The sequence below is a fragment of the Peromyscus maniculatus genome, chromosome 3, assembly GCF_049852395.1.
Source record: "Peromyscus maniculatus bairdii isolate BWxNUB_F1_BW_parent chromosome 3, HU_Pman_BW_mat_3.1, whole genome shotgun sequence".
NCBI lineage: Eukaryota > Metazoa > Chordata > Mammalia > Rodentia > Cricetidae > Peromyscus > Peromyscus maniculatus.
Window position 1 is genome coordinate 51,948,377 of NC_134854.1, and position 19,975 is coordinate 51,968,351.

General features: G+C 42.2%; 1 protein-coding gene across 1 annotated transcript in view; it reads left to right on the forward strand.

Moving 5' to 3' along the window:
• Parp12 (poly(ADP-ribose) polymerase family member 12) overlaps positions 1-19,975 on the forward strand; it is a 37,097-nt gene that overhangs the window by 13,976 nt on the left and 3,146 nt on the right. Inside the window, exons 5-10 of the mRNA XM_006990409.4 lie at positions 1,573-1,696; positions 6,331-6,523; positions 9,899-10,040; positions 12,893-12,989; positions 18,446-18,521; positions 19,470-19,597. Coding sequence (XP_006990471.3) covers positions 1,573-1,696; positions 6,331-6,523; positions 9,899-10,040; positions 12,893-12,989; positions 18,446-18,521; positions 19,470-19,597 — 760 coding nt within the window. The remainder of the gene's footprint in view (positions 1-1,572; positions 1,697-6,330; positions 6,524-9,898; positions 10,041-12,892; positions 12,990-18,445; positions 18,522-19,469; positions 19,598-19,975) is intronic.

A 19,975-nucleotide genomic window follows, 5' to 3' on the forward strand; every position in this document is an offset into this window, starting at 1 on the left:
TCTGTCCAGCTCCTGGCCTGTTCTTTGACAAGCCCTAGCAAGGCCAGCATGTCCCTCTGTGGTACTCCCCCACCACAGTGCTTTTTGTAGACTCTGGGAAAGATCTGATATTGAGAAAGAAGGTGCAGATTCTAGGAAATTTTAATTTTTCAAGTGTTAAATTAACTTAAATTCATTATTTTAAACTATGAATTAAAAATGGATTAACTATAGTTAATAAGAAATGAATCTTCATCTCCTCCTTTTCCTTAGCAGCCAGGTAGGTCCTCTAAAACAAAAAATGATTTCCTGGTCCTTGGGTGTCTGTCTAGAACGATGTTATACATTTCCTGGTGTGTGTGTGTCTCTAATGTGTATTCAGTTTGTTCGCATACAGCACTAGCACACTTGTACTTTCTTTGTTTCACATGACCAGTTGCTGACTTTTGGAGACTATAGAATACATTCTTATAACTCAGTTAGAAACGTGCAAAATGTAGGAAGTCTTTCCTCATTCCTCTACAAGAAATATCTGCATATATTCGTGTATTTAGTTAGAGTTCTACTAATCTCTGTCTCCTATTTTGTATATAGAAACATTCTGCACCTGGTTGAGTATCTAATAGTTTACATCTTGACTATACCTCCATGTCAGAATTCAGTGAACTTTCTAGGCCTTTTTTCCAACCCCTCCCCCATCTCTGTACAGATGTGTTGAGAACTCACAGGGCTTTTGAAAGGATGTCAGAGCCAGCATAAGCAAAGACGAGGCAGGGTGCAAGGGCTTGAAGTGGAGGCCCTGAGCCCTGTGGCACCTAAAAGACAGAAGTCAAGGGGAGGACATGGGCACTGATGGGCAGAGCAGTGTATGTGAAGACATGCTGGGGTATGTTGAGGAAGGGTGAGTCTCTAGGCAGGTACCCAGAGGACATCTCATCAGCTGAAACTATATTGCCAAGCCACCTTCAGTGGGATGCGTTGAAGTCGGATGGATTTCTCCTTTCCCCCACCTCTCGTCCCTCCCTTCCTTCCTACTAGGGATTGAACCCAGCTAAGGTTGTTTTTGTCTATGCTAGGCAAATGCTCTGTCACTGAACTGTATTTCCAACCCTGTTTTTAATTTAAATTTGTGATCCTCCTGCCTCAGCCTCCCAAGTAGCTGGGATTATAGGCCTCAGCCATCAAGCTAGATTCTGGGATAGATTACTGTTGGAGTTAAATCTGGAATCTGATATCTGCTCATACACATGCTGTGGTGTGCATAAAGACAAGGAGCATCTTGACTGACCCCTGTAGGGCTGGGACCGATGACCTTCTTATGATCACCTTTACAGTCAGGAAATGACATTCTAGACCTACACATTTTTAAAAAATTATTGAAATGTCTCATTTAAAGGAAAGACACACATGATAAGACCCATAGTATTCCAGTATGTAGATGCCCAGCTGTAACTGCACTAACAAAGCACAACTTCCTCATAACTTCTCAGAATGTTCTCAGGTCAGTGATCAGGACCACTCCCATTGATAATTGTAGGGTGGGGACACACTGTTTACTGCTAGGGTGTCTTACTGCTTATGTTTCTATTTTAGATAAGTGCTATAGAGTTCATTTCCATTTGCCATATCGGTGGCAGTTCTTGGATGGAGGCAAATGGAAGGATTTGAACAACATGGAGCTTATTGAAGAGGCTTATAGTAACCCCAGTAAAGAGAGGTAGGAGAATGAAAACGCACCCCTCATCCAGGCTTTGTGCCTGGCCTTTTGTGTACAGTATAAGGGATTTAGTTTAAACAATAGAATGAGCATACATAGGCACATGTGTACACAGACACACACACACACACACACACACACACACACACACACACAAGCACACACATGCACACGCACCATCACATCAGCTTGATTGGGAGATGGAAGCCTGTGTTTATCCTAGCAGTCAGTTATCTGTTCTCCCACTCTCCTCCATTCAGTGAGGAGCTGTGAGAAAAGAAGGTGGTACCAAGACCAAGTATCCTCAATTACTTGCTGCTAGGATTGATCACATATGCAGTTATTCATTATTGCAGAAAATCCAGATAATAATTTGTGAATTTCTAATCTTTTCCGTAAAGTCACACAGCTAAACTGTTTAACCTGAATGTTTTTATTCTTTTAAGTTTTTTCTTAGCATTTTCACTCAGCCAATTCATAGTAAATAAGGAAATCTCAGATAGCCTTCTTTTAAATATTTAGCCATAACTTGGATTAAAATGTGCTGCAATATGTTGCTAAAAAGGTAATTTAAAAATTTTTAATTTGGACATGGACTGGAGAGGTGGCCTAGTAGCAAAAATTACTCATTGCTCTGCCAGAACCCCTGCATTTGAACCCACTTGACCACTAATAACGGTCTGCAATTCCAGTAGTAGAGGATCTGATGCCCTCTTCTGGCCTCCTTAGACACTGCACTAACGTGGTGAATATATGCAGACAAAATACCCATAGACATAAAATAAAAACAAATAAATCCTTACTAAAAGGAAAAGAGAGTTTGGTATTTATTTTATTATTGGTTATATCTATGTGTATATCTGTGTGTATGTAGGTGCATGTGAGTATAGGTGCCCGCATAAGTCACAAAAGGGTATTGGATCCCCTGGCCTAGAGTTATAGGCAGTTGTGAGCTACCACTGTGGGTACTGGGAACCAAACTCTGATCCTCTATAAAAGCAGCAAGTACTCTTAACCACTGAGCCGCCTAAAAAGAGAATTTGAATATCTAAAATGATTTTGAACTTAGTGTGCATATGTGCAAATTGCTATTGGCTAAGAATGTGAAACAAATTATTCCCCTTAGGAAGATTAAATAGCTCACATACCACCCATAATCTTTCTATTTGAAGCAAGTTTTAGACAGTGTTGTGTATAAATATTTCAAGTATACAGCTCAGTGACTTTTGACAAATGTATTTGCTTATGTAGCCAGCAGTCCGATTGAGATACAGTGTCTCATCACCCTAGAAGAGTCTCCATTCAGCTCACTTTCCAAAGCTGTCTTCACTGGCTTTTCTCACCTTAGACTGGTTTTGTTAGTTCTTGGACCTATAAGTTGAACCATTTGCTGTGTGCTGACATGCCTGGAGTCTCACAACACTGTGGTTTCTTTCCTTTTGCTTTTTAAAAATTTTCAGTTTTGCTTGAGACAGGGTCTCATTGTGCAGCACAGGCTGTCCATAACCTGTCAGTCTGGCCAAGACCTCCCAAGGGCTGAGATTACAGGGTTGTACCACCACACCAGTCCAGGACTATGCTGGACTGATCTTCTGTGCACCTGTCCGTGTGTCTCTGTGGGAGTTTCCAAAGGGGTCTTCTGGGGAGTCTGCTGTGTCCGTCCCCGGCTTTGTCAGGTGACTGGAGTACTTCCCACTCCCATTAGCAGGGTTTAATGACGTGGACCCCCAATTCTGGTACTGCTGAACGTTTACATACTAACCAGTCAAGAGTGTCAAGTGTTTTCTCAGTTTGCATAGCCCTGATTTTCAGTGAAGGAAAATTTTTCCATGTGTCCATTGACTGTTTTTGGTTCACTGTCCATCCTTAAATGTATTTGGGAGTAAAGAGAGCTGTGTTTTACCTATTCATTTATTTTGAGGCAATCTCTACATTTCTGCATATTAAATGTGAGTTATAACACTATCTTCAAATTCTCTTTTATGTGATTAAATTTGAGCTCAGTTTCATTCTTAGGTGAATCACCAGTTTCTCCAATACCTACTTTGAAAAGTTTTAATTAATTTGCTCATGATTAAAATACCTGCCATAAAATTTAAACTACTGAGTACACTCATATTATACAAGCTCATGACTACTCATTTCTGGAAGCTTATTTTAAAACCACCAAAAGAGAGCCAAATTTGGTAAAATGTTACCACACCTTAGCTCATTTCAGCTCATTTTCTATTTCAGCAGCACAGGAGGCACTGAAGGCGAGTGTGGAAAGGATGGAATGTGACCAGCCTCCTCTGTCGGTCACTGTGTCTCTTGTCTTCTGGCCTCTGGGCAGTGCCTGTCTGTATCAATCCCACACTGTCTCTCACCCATTGAAGCTTAATACTGAGTTCTGGCATCTGGGAAGGCAAAGGCTCTTCCTCCTCATCATCCTCTTGCTGCTGCTGCTTCTACTTCTGGATCTTGCCATTTTGCTCTTTAGGAATTTAAAGTTTTCTTCAGCTGACAGATAACTCTGCTGTGTTTTTTATTTGAAATTACATCGACTGTCGTGAGTTTGGGGAGAACTGTGTCTTTATGATTTTAATGCAGACACATGTCCACTTTCTGGAATTCTGATGAAGTGGTAGGCTGAGAAGTCTTCACTTTGTCTTTTATTCTCCTAACTTCCCTTTCGATTCCTTTTCTTCTCTTGGCTGCATTTAGGGGAATTCTTCTCAGAGTCCCAGGCCACTAGTTCAGCCTCATCTGAGATCCAGTGAGTCCCATCTGTGTCTTTAAAATTTATGATATTATATTACTTATTCCTAAGTGTTCTTGTTTTTCATCAAGTTTACCTGGTCAGTTTTTTTCAGTCTCATAACCCTAACTTAGACTTTCGATAATTACTAAAAAGAACCACATTACACATGTTTGTATCTTAGAATGCTAGTTTGTAGCCTCAGTAGTCTGATTCTATTTGTTTTCATCAACTATATTTTTTCACAGTCTTTTTCCACATGTGTTGTTCAATTTGATTTTGAGATCATGTTTGATGAGACTTGATTTGTGGAACTTTTTGTGAGGTGAGTTCCTCCAGGGAATTATGTTTGCTTTTCTGGGAACCACTATCTTTTTTTTTGGTTTTCGAGACAGGGTTTCTCTGTGTAGCTTTGTGCCTTTTCTGGGACTCACTTGGTAGCCCAGGCTGGCCTCGAACTCACAGAGATCCGCCTGGCTCTGCCTCCCGAGTGCTGGGATTAAAGGCGTGCGCCACCACCGCCCAGCTTTGGGAACCACTATCTTTACAGCTGGTTCTAACATAGAAGTGTGAACCATTCTCAAACTTTGAGGCTTGAATGATTGAGAGTCCTGGGGAAGTTTTCCTCTTCCCTCCAGAGCATGCAGCCACTGTCCTTCCTGACTGCTCTGACATGGCGTGTTCCTGGACCTAGCTGTACAGAAACCTGTCTCTGGTCTCTCTTCCCCCTCCTGCCCTCTGCCTCACCCCAAGCTCTCTTTTGTCCAGATGGAGCCTCAAGTAACCCAGGCTGGCCTCAGCTCACTGAGTAGCAGATAATGACCTTGAACTTCTGATCCTGCCTAGACCTAAGTACTGGGATTACAGGTGTGTGCTACCAGGCCTGGCTAGAAGTATCTCTTCTGAGCTGGGTCTGTGGTGTAAGTCTGTAATCCCATCTAGTTGGGAAGGTGAGGCAGGAGGATCACAAGTTCAGGACCTGCCTGGGCAACTTAATGACTACTTCAAAATGAAAAGAGAGCTGGGATATAGCTAATTGAGGAGTGGTTTCCTAGTGTGTGAAGTCCTTAGCTCGGTATCCAACACTAGAGGGAAAAAATCTCCTTGGACTTGGCCTCCTTTCTTATCCAGATACCACATTTGCATGTGTCCCCACCTCCCTGTTGTGCTGCTGAAAACACATCATTACTCATCGACACTCTCCTCACTTTGGTTTCTGGTTTTGTGACTCCCTTTGGTCTTTGAGCAGCATTCCGTTTGGAAAGGGGCCTGGTCGGGTGGCAGCCAGGCAGGCTGTGCTGACACACTGCTTCCTTCAGACCTTGTTTGTTGGCTGTTTTTGCTCAGATGTGTTTCTTAGCTTTTGTTTTCCAGTTGTTACATTGGAGATAATAGACTGATCCCATAGAGTTGTAAAGATTGATTCTACTATACATAAATTATTTTATGGAGGGGCTGGTTAGTTCATGATAACTATTGTTAGTTTGTTTTCCAAGGATTTCTCTTCTTTTTTTTACAGCTTAGTAATGCATTTTATTTTTGTAGCCTTGGAGATCAAACCCTTGGAGACCAAACTGGCTGTTCATGCTAGGCCAGTGCTCTCCCCTAGCCACATCCCCAGTCCTAATTATTTTGAAAAAGGAATGTTTTAATCAGCATTTTCTGAATTTTACAGTGAAAGGATTTTCATGATAACCAGTCTTCTGTATCACCCTGATTTTAGTTTTCACACAGCAGAAGTGACAATCTTGTAAAACAGGTCTCCCTACCTCTAGAACCATTTGTAAAACTGTATGACATGTTTATTATTTGCACATCACATATTCTCATTGGTAGAAGCAGAATGACCTGTGTTGTTTAATTCGTGAAGTTTTAATCTCTTCATTTTCTTTTTCAGGATTCTGTACACAGAGTCAGCTGCTAGCTTTCGCTTTAATTTAGACTTTGAGTCCATGAAGTTTGGTAGTACCGTGGCTCGCCGACTCTCCACAGCTTCTTCTGTCACCAAACCCCCGCATTTCATCCTCACTACTGACTGGGTTTGGTACTGGATGGATGAGTTTGGTTCTTGGCAGGAATATGGAAGACAAGTAAGTGTGATGATGAAAAGGATGACCGTTTCGTATAAGATGGAGAAGCCGTTCTAAACAAAAGCACAAAGATGCCAGGGAGCGTACTTGGTAGACACCAGGATCCTCAGATATCTGGATGACAGTACATCTGTCTTTGAATGATTAGACATCTCGGCTCATGAGAATTGAATGTGATATAACTGTCATGGTGGCAGTCTCCTTCATTGATTTTTATTAGTTAATAAAAAACTCTGGAGCTAGCGCTTAAACTGTAGTATAAAGTTGAAGGCTTTCAAATTGCCTTTCTTGCCTGTTTCCACAATTTCAGAAGATAGCAATGTGTGAGAATATTGGTTTATATCAGCTATTGATTTGGAACGCAAATCGGGTAGCTCACTGCCAATTCTATGAAGGTGTCTACAGAGGCTGAGATTAAAAGGAGTCTCTGGGGACGTACAGAAGTGTAGTCTGCAGAGAGCCATTTACGTAGAGATCCCTTTCCCCAGTGAGAATTACCTGTGGGGCCCGATGGGTACTTGCACTCCTGGCTTGTTGGAGGTTGTACCGAGGCTTTGGTTTCTTGTTCTTAACTACACTCAGAATGCTCTTCTCTGATCACGTTTTTATGTAAGTTCCATGAGGACGGGATGTTTCTCTTTTACCGTGGGTGCATCTTCCATGCTTAGAATGGTACATTGCAGCTTCTTCAGAAATAGATGGCTGTCAGAGAAGGGATTGCTGCTTCTGTTTGCCAGCGAGCTGGAGCTCGTTACTTTACTGTTAGTGCTGGCCTTGTTGACGAATACCCTCTTTCTTTCTGTAGTTTCTCCCTGGCACCAGCTTTACCTGCTGCTCTGGCCTTTCTCCCCCACTACTGCTTTTTCTCCTCTCTTCTCCAGTATCCTGGGAGGTCTTACCTGTATGTGGCCTCATTTAGATACATTTTCTAATCAGATTGGTCAGGAGCATGAGAGAAGGAGGCTGGGCCCTAACACGGAAGAGAGGAGAGAGACACTGGCTGAGCATGTTCCATGAGTCTGGCTTGCCTGCTTACAAGATTTTGAGATCAATGACAGGCTAGAAACACTTACCAAAGGCAACAGTCCTATTTTATTTGATGATCTCTGGCTCTTGGGGGAAGACAGGGACAGTCTTGTTGATATAACACACAGGGCTCTGACGGCACTCATGCAAAAGTAGGTCTCTGGACGGCTTCCCAGCCTGCACTGTCAAGCCCAGGGTTGGAGACTTTTCCCTTTCAACAGTCCGCACTTCATGTTTGCATGTTCTTACTCTTTGTTTACAGTCTATAAACTTGTTTAGGACAATTTGTGAATCCCTAGAAATGAACTGCATGTGGATGCCATTGGTGTGCCCATGCTGTTAGGCTGTGGAGACACAGGGGGGCTCAGTGGGCTCTTAGGTCTCCTTTACAGTGGGAGCTGTATAGCCTTGGGGCGATCTCTTTTTATATAACCGGGTTCTTTGTCGTTGTCCCCACCCACTAACTTCCAGTTTCAAACCAGTTTTCTCTTGATTTTCAGAACAGCTACGTTTGTTTCTGAGTTTAGAATGTACCTCAGAATTTAATGTCAGAATCAACCAGACCCACCTTAGAACACATGGGGATTTTTCATTCCTCCAAATCTTACTAGTCTCTCAAAGTGCTAACCTTGGGTTTCCTCAGCTTAACCACTGGTCTCTTCTTCCAGACTGCAGCCAACATCCCTTTGCTTTTGCTTTCTGTTTGGCTGCCTTCCTTGTCTTCCCTGGGATAACCTGTGTTAAGGACTTTTGACTTTAAGGTTTGGGGCAGAGGCTTAAGATACGTGTCTGACTCCATGTCTCTTCTCTGCTTTCTTTCCTTCATTTCCTTCGACTGAAAGGATCTATTTGCTCTTTTTTCCCCTTCACTGTCTTGAAGGGATTTATATACTGCCTCCTCATTCTTCCAAATTATAACCTAATAATTTAGTTTTGGAGTATGACAGTTTAAAGGGAGAAACTTGGGCACTATTATAGGACCATAAAAGACATTCCTTCCAAACCGTATACCTACTACCCCTTCCCTGACCATCTTCACAGAGCCAAGCTGTTCTTCTCGGGCTTAGGCCTTGACTTGTATTTGTTTTCTTCCAGGAAGCTTGGCTGGGTTGTGCCTCAGCAGAGGTCATTCTCAGCAAGTGCCTGTAGCTTCTCTGTCACCCAAAGAACCATGGGACACTTGAACACAATGTATTGATCTAACTACTTGCTTTTTATTTTCCCTCCTTTCTTGCTGTACTGTTTCTGAGAAGCAGGGGCAGATTTTGTTTGATTTATTGTTTTGTCCATACATTGTAGAACTTGTGATTAGTGAAGAGATTTCTTTTTATCTTCTGTATGTGGATATTTTGCCTGCATACCATGTACCTGCAGAAGCCAGAGAGGGCCTCAGGTACCATTGGAACTCAAGTGACAGACCAGTTAGCTGCCAAGTGAGCACTGAGAATTAAACCTAGGTCCTCAGCAATGCAATAAGTTCTCTTAACCTCTGAGCCATCCCTACAGCCTCAGGTCCTCCTTCTTAAAGCCCCACCCCGTCCTGGAGACTATCCTTTAGAACATAAACCCCTGAGAGACAAGCCATATCTAAATCATAGCAAAAACTCAGAATTTACATTTAGTCCATCCAGTCCCAAATATTTTCTAGTAGGTAAGTGCAGAGAAAATAAGGGATTGAAATAAATAACTGGAAAAGTAGAAGGTCCTCCAAGAGACTAGAGAAAGAACAACACAGAAAAGGACTCAGCCTGACTGGAGGGAGAAGGGAATGAGACCAGCCCTAGCAGTAGAAGAAGCCTTTCCTGAGCTCATTGGTTACGCGGATGGTTACGAGGAGCCTAGGTGAATTCGCTGTTGGTGGTTTGCCGTCGTTTGTACCATCTATTCTGAAGAATGTTTAAAATGCTTGTATTTGTATTTGTGTATATGTATGTGTGTGGGTGTGCTCATGCCACTGCGTGGATGTGGAAGTCGAAGGACAAATCCTGGCAGTTGATTCTCTCTTTCTATCATGTGTTCTAAGGATTGAACTTAGGTTATCTGCCTTGGTGGCAAGTACCTTTTCCTGCTGAGCCATCTTGCTGTCCTATGCTTTTTTATTGCTTGCATCCTGGTTACCCTGCTTAGCAGGACCTATTCGTACTGTCTTCTGTTCACAAGAATAGCTTCAGGAGAGTCATGTCACTTCCCTTCCAAATCCCCTCCCCCTCCCCCTGCTCCCTTGCTCCCCGATCCCCTCCTCTTTCCCTATAATAAGGTCATCTGTCTAGAACAGGGGCTGCCTTGACTAGCATCTTTGCCATCACTACAGGCTCTTGCCTCCTGACATCTCTGGATTTCCCCTTACAGGGTACAGTGCACCCTGTGACCACCATCAGCAGCAGTGACGTGGAAAAGGCTTACCTGGCATTTTGTGACCCAGGGGCTGATTCCCAGGCAGCCACCTTGAAGTTCCAGGCTGGAAAACACAGCTACGAGTTAGACTTCAAAGGTATCCTTTTCTTGAGGAGTGAGTCTAGCTCTCCCATATTAACCTGGGGTCCTGGGCTGGTATAAGAAAGGAAAGGAGGGTGTATCTATCCCAAAAGGCAGCTAGACCCATCAACAGATGACACTGACCTGCACTGTCAAGGGGACACCTGGAGGGACAGGGCCCTGAGAACAGTGTAGCTGTTCTGTGTCTGGAGGTTAACCTGTCTCTGACAAGGCCTAAGTGGCTCCATTATGCAGGGTCGCCTCCTTCTTCCTGGTGTAGGACCGAAGCTACTGCCTTTTCTGTAGGTACCTTTAGCCTTGATGATGTAGGACACACTAATTACAAGTTCTGTATGTGTAGTTAGTATCTAGAGCTGGAGCTGAGATGATTTTTTCCAATATACCTTAACAGACAGAAGCAGACCAGTCACCCATTGGCTAGTTCCTCAGTGACTGATCTGTGACAATGTTTCAAGTGTTAGTTGTGCTGTGGTTTCTAATGCCATCTCCTGCAAAGAAAGATACTCATCCACCTCCACTCAGGTCACCTTTGCTTACGTTTACTGTTTGACATCTGGCACCTTGCAAATCCAGCATGGTTGTTTTTTTTGTTTTGTTTTTGACAGGGTTTCTCTGTATAGCTTCGGAGCCTGTAGACCAGGCTGGCCTCAAACTCACAGAGATCCGCCTGGCTCGACCTCCCGAGTACTGGGATTAAAGGCGTGCGCCACCACCCCGCTGCAAATCCGGCATGTTAAAGGGAATCAGAGGACTTGCCTTGGCACAATGTACTATCCTTGCTATTTTATATACTCTGTTCTGTGTGGAAAGCAGCAAAGTGCCATTGGTGAATTGTCCTAAAACCACTTGGTTGCTTGTTTTTGGCCAGTTATTTTTGGTTTGTGGTTTTGTAGCACTTGTGGTTTTATTTAAGGAACACTCCTGATGCTTGTCTTGCCCCTCAGAGAAGTTTCTTCTGTTCTTTAGGGGAATGACTTCTACTGGAGGAAACAACCAAGACCATGAGTGTTAAAAATGACAGTCATTATAAATGATGACAGTGTATAGAAGAGGACGGGGTAGGAAAGGCAGCACTGACGACAGTGTATAGAAGAGGACGGGGTAGGAAAGGCAGGACTGCCTTAAAGACCCATTTTATGCAGCGGTCACTCCTCTGGCTGCCACTAACCACAGTTTAAAATATCTAGAAAATGTCAAACAGATACAACAAAAATGTCAGACATACCTTTCTAGTTCTCAACTTGGACTTTTTCCCTGGAGATAGAGCAGACTTTCAGGACAAGGATGTAGCTTGAAAAAGCATGCTCATAGTGGCCTGTTCACAGTTCACCTGTTGCTTGATTCTTTTAGTTTTTGGTAGATGATAGTACCTATAAAAGAAAGGGATGGGCCAGGTGGTGGTGGCATGTGCATTTAATCCCAACACTCGGGAAGCAGAGCCAGGCAGATTTTCTGTGAGTTCGAGGCTAGCCTGGTCTACAGAGTGAGACCCAGGACAGGCTCCAAAACAACACAGAGAAACCCTGTCTTGAAAAACAAAAACAAACCAAAAAAAAAAAAAAAAAAAAAAGAGGAGGAGGATGGAAGTCATTGGCTTCACCTACACAGTCTCTACTATGTATAATGAAAGAGAATCTCAAACCAGACTCTGCCATATATATACACTTCCTGATTGTCAGGAATGTATATACACAGCAGCCCAAATGACCTAGTCTACAGGGTTGGGGAGACCAGCTCTGGGAAGGATTCTTATCATGAAAGAGTAACTCAAACTCAAAGTGATAGTCAAGTTTCCAGAAACAGAGTGATGATATCTTGTTCCTGGCTGTCAACAGCAGAATCCCCCACAGCAAGCTCATTTAGGGATGTGTCCCAGTGTAAATTAAGGAAACAACCAGGTTATTAGGGAAAGGGGCCCTTATTTCCCCATGGAAGGTCAGAGAAAGTGTCTAACATATTCTTACCCAGTTCATATATGCTGAATAGCCCATTTTTACTATTGAAAGGTCATTTAATAAGCCAAGTGTGTTAATGAGCAAAGCGTCGGTGGAGGGTTGGATGATGGGTGATAGAAGGGTTATGGAAGCTGGGTGAATAGTGGACTCCAGGAGATAATGAGGATAGCTGTAGTGCAAGGGACACATCCTCAGATTATTATGTAGTTATGTTCAAAGGCAGGTGAATTCCAGACACCTATCATTCTTAGTGTTAAAATGTTCCTAAGTGAAAATAAAAATTGGTTTATATATTTAAGTATGAAAGTAGCACTTGATAGGGGTTTCTTAATAGGAAACATAACTTCTAGATATTTGTCATTTTCAATGCAAATGTGGGTGGATACTCATCCTCTAACCTTGGGATGAACCTGAGATTGAGGGTGGGTCAAATGTTGTTTATTAAAGAGAACATGGATTTGAAAAGATTGATAAACACTGCTATAGAGTCAGCTTACTCAAATTGAAGAACAGTCGTAAGGGCAAAATTATTACCTATAAATTGCATTAACTCAAGATGTGGTAATTTGGTCTCAGACTTGGCTGGAACTTCTTTACATCCAAGATGGAAAAAATTGCTAAGCAAAACAATAATTTAAATATTATTGGAAGGAACAATTCAAAAGCATTCATGTGTAATTGATACACCAATTACTAATCATTTCTCTATTCATTAAACTCAGTCTCCTAAGGATACCTATTTTCTTTATGACTATTTGAAATGTGTAAAATTGCCTTATCTTTAAGACTGATCTTGGGTTTTATATGTTGGATTATCTGTCCAACCCATTTAATTTATGTTTACAGAACATTACTGCTGTGCATGCACACACATCTGATTTTTTTTTTTCAGCCTTTCTGCAGAAAAACCTTGTGTATGGCACTGTCAGAAAGGTTTGTCGCAGACCCAAGTATGTGTCTCCCAAGGATGTTCAGATGAAGCAGTCCTGGTAAGTTAACATTTGTGAGCTTGCTTGGTGTATGGGTTCAGTTGGAGAGTGCTTTGCTGCCAGGAACAGGAAGCTTCTCAGACTACATGGAAGGGTACTGACTGGCATGCATGACTGGCATACTACTGTCATTAAACCTACTAGTTGGGAACCAGGCTGTGGTGGCACACACCTCTAGTCCCTGCACTAGGGAAGCAGAGGCAGGCGGATCTCTGAGTTCAAGGTCAGTCTGGTCTACAGAGCTAGTTCTAGGACAGTTATACAAAGAAGCCCTGTCTCAAAATACAAAAACAAAAACAAAAAAAAACCCCAAACCTTCTACTTGGGAAAGTCTTTGAGCCATAGTGAGAATTAGCATTGTGGGTTTCATCTAAAAGTCACAAGGCTGTCTGTTGGGATGTGCAAACCTGACTAGATTAGAAGCCAGCCCATCAGTTTGTCTTTAAGTGTGACAACTGAATTATAGACCTGAATCTTTAAAAAATGGTGAAGTTGCCGGTGTATGCCATCACACCTTTAATCCCAGCAATTGGGAGGCAGAGGCAGGCAGATCTCTGTAAGTTAGAGGCCAGCCTGGTCTACAAAGTGAGTTTTAGGACAGCCAAACCTATTACACAGAGAAACTCTGTCTTGAAAAAAACAAAACAAACAAACAAAACAAAAAACAAACACAAAGAAAGAAAGAAAATGATTCAATAGTCATTAGCAAACCAGCTTCACTTCACAGTGGATTTCTTTTCTTTTTTAACTTTTTTGTGTGTTTTGATTTTTTTCAAGACAGGATTTCTCTATGTAGTCTTGGTGCCTGTCCTGGATCTCACTCTGGCCTCAAACTCCGAGAGATCCACCTGGCTCTGCCTCCCTAGTGCTGGGATTAAAGGCACCCGGCCACAGTGGGTTTCTTGTGTCACAGGATGGCTGCCAGGAGCATCTGATTGAACCCATAGGCAGCATATAAGGGAGGAGAGAGACTTTCTGCAGCGGATGGGAATTCTCGAGCGCTGTACTGATCAAATCTCTTTAAAAGCAAGAATGGTTTAGTCTTGGCCAGGCGTGATGGGATTGGAGCTGGCTGTGCACTAGAAGAAGGTGGCCTGGACAGTGAAGATGTACCAAGTTCCCCTTAGAGTCTTGGTCTGCTATGGCCAGTGCTGGGACTTCAAGATAACAATGTTGTTAGCTGCCTAAGCTTTATTAGCCTGAAAAGCCAGGATCACTTTGGTTTTGTTGGTTCTCTGGAGACTTTGAAGGTAAAGTTTATTGATTGTATTTGTAAAACAAAGGTCATTTAAAAAAGAATTGGAATAAGTAAGACGAAAAGTGTATTATCAGTCCAAGAAGCAATGCCTTGTGACTCAAATACAGCAACATAATTTCTTGAGAATATGCCCTCCTTTTTTCTCTTCTAATTAAAGTTTATTTTTGATGAAATGTAAAACATGTACTTATTTAAAAGTCAGAGCTCTATAATACAACATACTCAGTAGTTTGTATCTGTGTTATCTCAAACCTGCTTCCATTGTGGTAACCATTTAATTGCTCTTTTCTGTGTTCGCCTTTGCAAAAATAAAATAGTATGTATATATGTACAGGTACTCATAAAGCCATCTGCCTGCTTCCTATCTTTGCTTACATAAATGGTAACTTACTATATATACACCATTCTGAACCTTTAAAAAAATCTTAAAGATATCCTGGTAATTGCTCTGTTCAGATTACTGAAGACTTCTTTAATCTACTTCTGCTTGGGTGGTTTATTAGTTTTTGTATATAACGTAGTGTATTAACTTGTTCCCCTTTCTTGGATGTTTGTATCTTCAGTAATTCACTATTACAAAATGCAATGCTACAGAGAACCCTCTGGTGTGCTTGGAGGTTGGTTGTCAGGTCAAAGTCAAAAGGCAAATTGAGTTCCTTTCCATGAACTTGGACCACTATGGCCACCCAGCAAAATCACAATTTATGAATTTTCCTTGGCCTTGCCTTTTGTGAATCATCAAGCCCTGGTACATTCTGCCATTCTCATAGTGTACTTCAGTTGGCTTACTTTTTTTTCTTTTTTTTTTTAAAATTTTTTATGTGCATTAGTGTTTTGACAGTTTTAAGCTGCCATGTGGTTGCTGGGAACTAAACTCAGATCCTCTGGAAGAGCAGTCAGTGCTCCTAACCACTGAACCACCTCTCCATCCCCCAGTTGCTTACTTTTATGAATGAGATTGAGTATATTTTTTTAAAACATAAGGGATAATTCTCCAAATCCTTTTTTTCCTCCTGTGGACTGTCTTTTTGTTTTTGAGACAGGATTTCTCTGTGTAACTGCCCTGGCCGTCCTGGAAGTCGCTCTGTTGACCAGGCTGGCTTCAGACTCACAGAGATCTGCCTGTCTCTGCCTCCTGAGTGCTGGGACTAATGGTGTGCACCACCACTGCCTGGGTCTTTTTTTAATTTAAATTTTATTTATTATGATTGTATGTATGATGAAAACAGATTTGCATATTCATGGCTCAAGCATAGAAGGGTGAGAGAAAATTTTGGGCGTTGGTTCCCCTTCCATTGTGGGTTCCTGGGGTTCACACTCAGGTCCTCATACTTACACAGCAAGCACTTCACTGAATGAAACAGATGAAATGGCTTCCCAGCCCTGAGAGCTCTTTTTAATCTGTTAGGACTCCCCCACCACCCCCTTTGGTTTTTCAAGACGGGGTTTCTCTGTGTAACTTTAGAGCCTGTTCTGGAACTCACTTTGTAGCCTGGATTGGCCTCAAACTCACAGAGAGCTGCCTGCCTCTGCCTGCTTTTTAGCCCTTGACTGCTTTTATAAACTCTAAATACACCCTCTTGGCTTTTTATCTGCTTTATTATCTTGCTATTCATAAGGTATTTTTCATTAGAGCTTTTTTTTTTTTTTAAACTGTTTTGGTTCAATGTCGGTGTCTTTGGTGTTGTTTCTAGGCTTAGTTGTGATTGTTTGTGATGGGCCTACAAAAATTACATGAAGTCATTTTTATTCTTTCCCTAAGCAAAATTTGGAAAAGCCTTTTCTGTTTCTTTTCTGAGACTGAATTTCTTGTGTCATCATCTAATTTAGTTTTTAAGGGACCATAAGCAGACATGTGTGGCATGTGCAATGCAAGGCACAAAATAACTACAAAAAAGTAGTTATTTTGATCAGATACAAAATAAGGTACAAATGATTCAAGTCCTACTCCTCAGTGAGCTGTGAGCTGACTGCTATATCCTGCATCCTGCCTATGCAGGTGAGGTGCCTAGTTCCTTCCTCAACCCTTATGACAGTAGCTAGTTACTCAGTAACTCTAGCAACAGTGGCTGCCTGGGCACACATGAGTCATACCTTAGTCTGTAGGAGCATCATTTAATGTAAAATTTGAAACTGCATTTGTATACATTGAGTTTAGTTCTACTTTCAATTAACATAATCCAGGGCTGGTAATATGGCTCAGTAGGTAAAGACATTTGCTGCTAAACTTGACACACCCAAGATCAATCCCGAGGACCCACATGGTGGTAGGAGAAAAGCAACTACAAATTCCCTTGTGGCTTCCACATGCACACATATATGCACACATGCAAACACAAATTAAGTGTATTAAAAACGTGAAGATTTTTTGATTTTTAAAAAAATATGTTTTATTTTCCTCACTACTAGTTTGGAAGTTGTACAGTGTGTTAGAAACGGTGTAAGAAAGTCTGTGTGTTCTTCACTTAGGCAAAAATGAATGTCTTTGCTTTCCTATTGTAAGGACCTTCATAATCTCCTCTAGATTTTTTTTTTGTTTTAACTTTAAGAGACACCTGTTCTATACTGTGAAGCCTTCATTAAATTATGCACATTTTAACCTTGACTTGTCTTTTCAAATTCCTTAGATAAGATTTCTTGGGGAAGAGAGAGATGGTTGTTTCTAGTTAGTCTGAATGTCTTTATTTTGTCTTTGAAAGATGGTTTCACTGGGTATAGACTGTTGGGCTGTAGTTCCTGTCTCTTAGAACACCGAAGCTACCTCTCTACTGGCTTCTGCTTCTCGGTGTAGCTTCTGAGGTAGCATTGTAGGTCTAACTAGTACTTTTCGATGGATGCTATCACTTTGTTTTTAATCCCCTCTGGCTAATTTTAAAGGTCCTGGTGTTCTGTATTTCATTCTGCTGTGTCTAGGCATGTGTTTGTATTTATTCTGACTGAGATTCTGTGGGCTTCTTAAAGCTGTGGTTAATGTGTCTCACCAGTTCTGTCCTGTTTAGAGCTTCCTTAGGTTCCCACTAGGCCTTTCACATTTCCCATCATGCCCTTGTTCTCCGGACCAGTTTCTAAATACTTTCATCCACACATCTTTCAGCTCACTTCACTCTTGAGGTGGGTGAATCTGCGAGTTAGACATTGAGTTTCTCTTGTCAAGGATTCACTGTTTTTCTATCAGTTCTGCTTGGTTCTTGTTAGGTTCTTGTAGGTCTTTTTCTATTTTTTCTACATGTTTGTTCCAAGTGTTTTGTTTTAAGCATAGGAAGAATAAACACTGATTGTAATCTGTCTGATAATTTCATCTTCCTAGGTGAAATAGGTGAAAAGAACCTTGTGGCTGGTTCTTGCTTTTGGATCCTTGCTTAATTACTTTTAAACTGTGACTTTTTCCTAGAAAAAGTATTTGTGAGATTTCCTGGAGGCTTGGGATGAAGGGGGGACATACCCCATGCCAGCAGAAACAGAACGTAGGTCTGCTGTAGGAAGGACAGGGGAGGTTTCAATGTAAGGGAAATGAGCGGGTGGTACTTCTCATAGTGATGTTTCTAAGCCCTTTGAGGCAGTTTTTAGTACTACTTTTATTTGTTTATATTTTTAGAAGGTAATGTAATGCCTCTGTTACATGACACCCTTTAATTTAGCACTGTGTGTGTGTGTGTGTGTGTGTGTGTGTGTGTGTGTGTGTGTGTGTGTGTGAGAGAGAGAGAGAGAGAGAGAGAATTGCAAAAAGGCATGCACATTTAAGGACAAACAACAGACCACAAGTACCCTCTCATCAGCTTAACTCAAATTTCTGTTACAAAGTGGGTTTGGGAGCCAATTTTACTGTTTTAAAAATATTTTCTTTATATCAAGTGTATATCATTAAGGCTTCAAAAAAGTCTTTGGTGTTTTTTGAATTTCAAGACTTTGGTAAAGGCTGGGGCCCGTGTCTACTGCTTTATTGAAGTACTCTGTCCTTTCTGTGGGGTTGGCGGGATGCAGGCGAGAAGTGCATCTCTCAGGACTGATGGCTTTTGCCTTGGCTGGTAGGCAAGATGAAAGTGCTCTTATGCTGTAGATATTTTGCTATGTACTTCCTTGTCCTCTATTTCTTAAAATATATTATCCTAAGACTCAGGACTAGTGATATTGGTGAATAGAGATCACCTGTGGATTTCCATATGTCTATGAATTAAGTGGTTTTGCTTACCTTTTGTAGCAATACTAAGTTTCAAGTCCCAAAGAGCATCCCAGACTACTGGGACCCTGCAGCCCTGCCAGACCTAGGATTTAAGGTATGGGATTCACACCCCCTGGAGCTGGACAGAAGGGGTTCTCTAAAGATGGATGGCTCGTGGCACTGGAGGGTGGGGATGTATGTGGGCTTTCTGTTTTGTTTCTGTAGATCTCGGGGTTTTCATACTGGGTGACTATGGGTTGTATGTATGGGTTGACTGTAGCTCTTAGGGAAAGTGGTGGTTAGTGTAAGGGAAAATAGGAGCTGTGACATTGGCTAGGGAGGGCAGAAGTAAGGAGCTTCCGAGCAGGGCTGGATCAATACATCTGTTTCACTAAGTAATGAAAAGAAACAGGGGAGTATTTGAGTGTGATGAGGGACATGTAGAGGGGAAGACACTGGACAGTAGTGGACAAGAGAGCCATTCAGTAGCTCATCTGAGGCCTGCTTTCTTGGAGTGGTGCTGAGCAGAATACTGTCTTGATGAATGTCCCTGGTGCTCCATCAGTGGGAGGCACCTTGGCTGATTTCCAGGGCTGGGAGCATGCCAGACACTGCAGACGGCTTTTCCAATATGGAGCCTGTCGTGGGAGGATGTCTCTTATAGAGCTCAAAGCACACACAGAAGCAGGCGGCAGCATGTGCAGGGCTAGAGGAGCGCACACACCTTTGTTGATTCTAGTTCTTGCCGGGCATGTGCTCTACTTTCTTGTCTTTGGCCTGTGTGGGGTATAAAACAGTAACAGCGACATCCTGGAGATACTTAAGATGGGTAGATTAGGCACCACCAGCTGACCTAGGAACCATTTTCAAAGTGAACAAGAGGGAAATTACTATACTCTGAAAACAGTTTTTCCTATCTGGAGAAACTGCATCTCAGAGAAGAGGGCCAAACCATCACTCTTAGGCTTTATCTTGAAGTTACAGAGATTCCCAGTGATCTCAAGACAGTTCATAGATTTGAGTCATCTGACGATAACATAGGAAAATTATTTTCCCCTTGTAGAAGATTATTCTCAGTTCTTCCTCAGAAGAGTACCAGAAGGTGTGGAACCTCTTCAACCGCACACTACCTTTCTATGTTCAAAAGATCGAGCGGATCCAGAACCTGGGCCTGTGGGAAGTCTACCAGTGGTATGTGTGACTAATAGCTGTCTTTCTTAACCTGCTGGCTGCTTCTCAGCGTGCCCTGCCTCTCCAGGACAGTCAGAGGCAGCAGCTTGCTCACCCAGTGCCGTTGTATGTCATGAACTGTCTCTGCTCTTCCTTTCCCAGTAAGTAAGGCTGTGTGATGGAGCAGCCCTCTGTCAAGGGGAAGGGACTGAAGCTTCCCTAGCATTGGCCCTGTTCTCATTGTGACTGGTAAACCTTGTCCATTCTGACTTTCTGAAGATCGGCAGGACAGAGCAAGACAGTTCACTCACACTATCAGCCTTAAGAACTTCAAGTTGTAGTTGGAGAGTGGAGGGGCCTCATTTATTTATTTGTTTGTTTGTTTGTTTATTCTTCCCA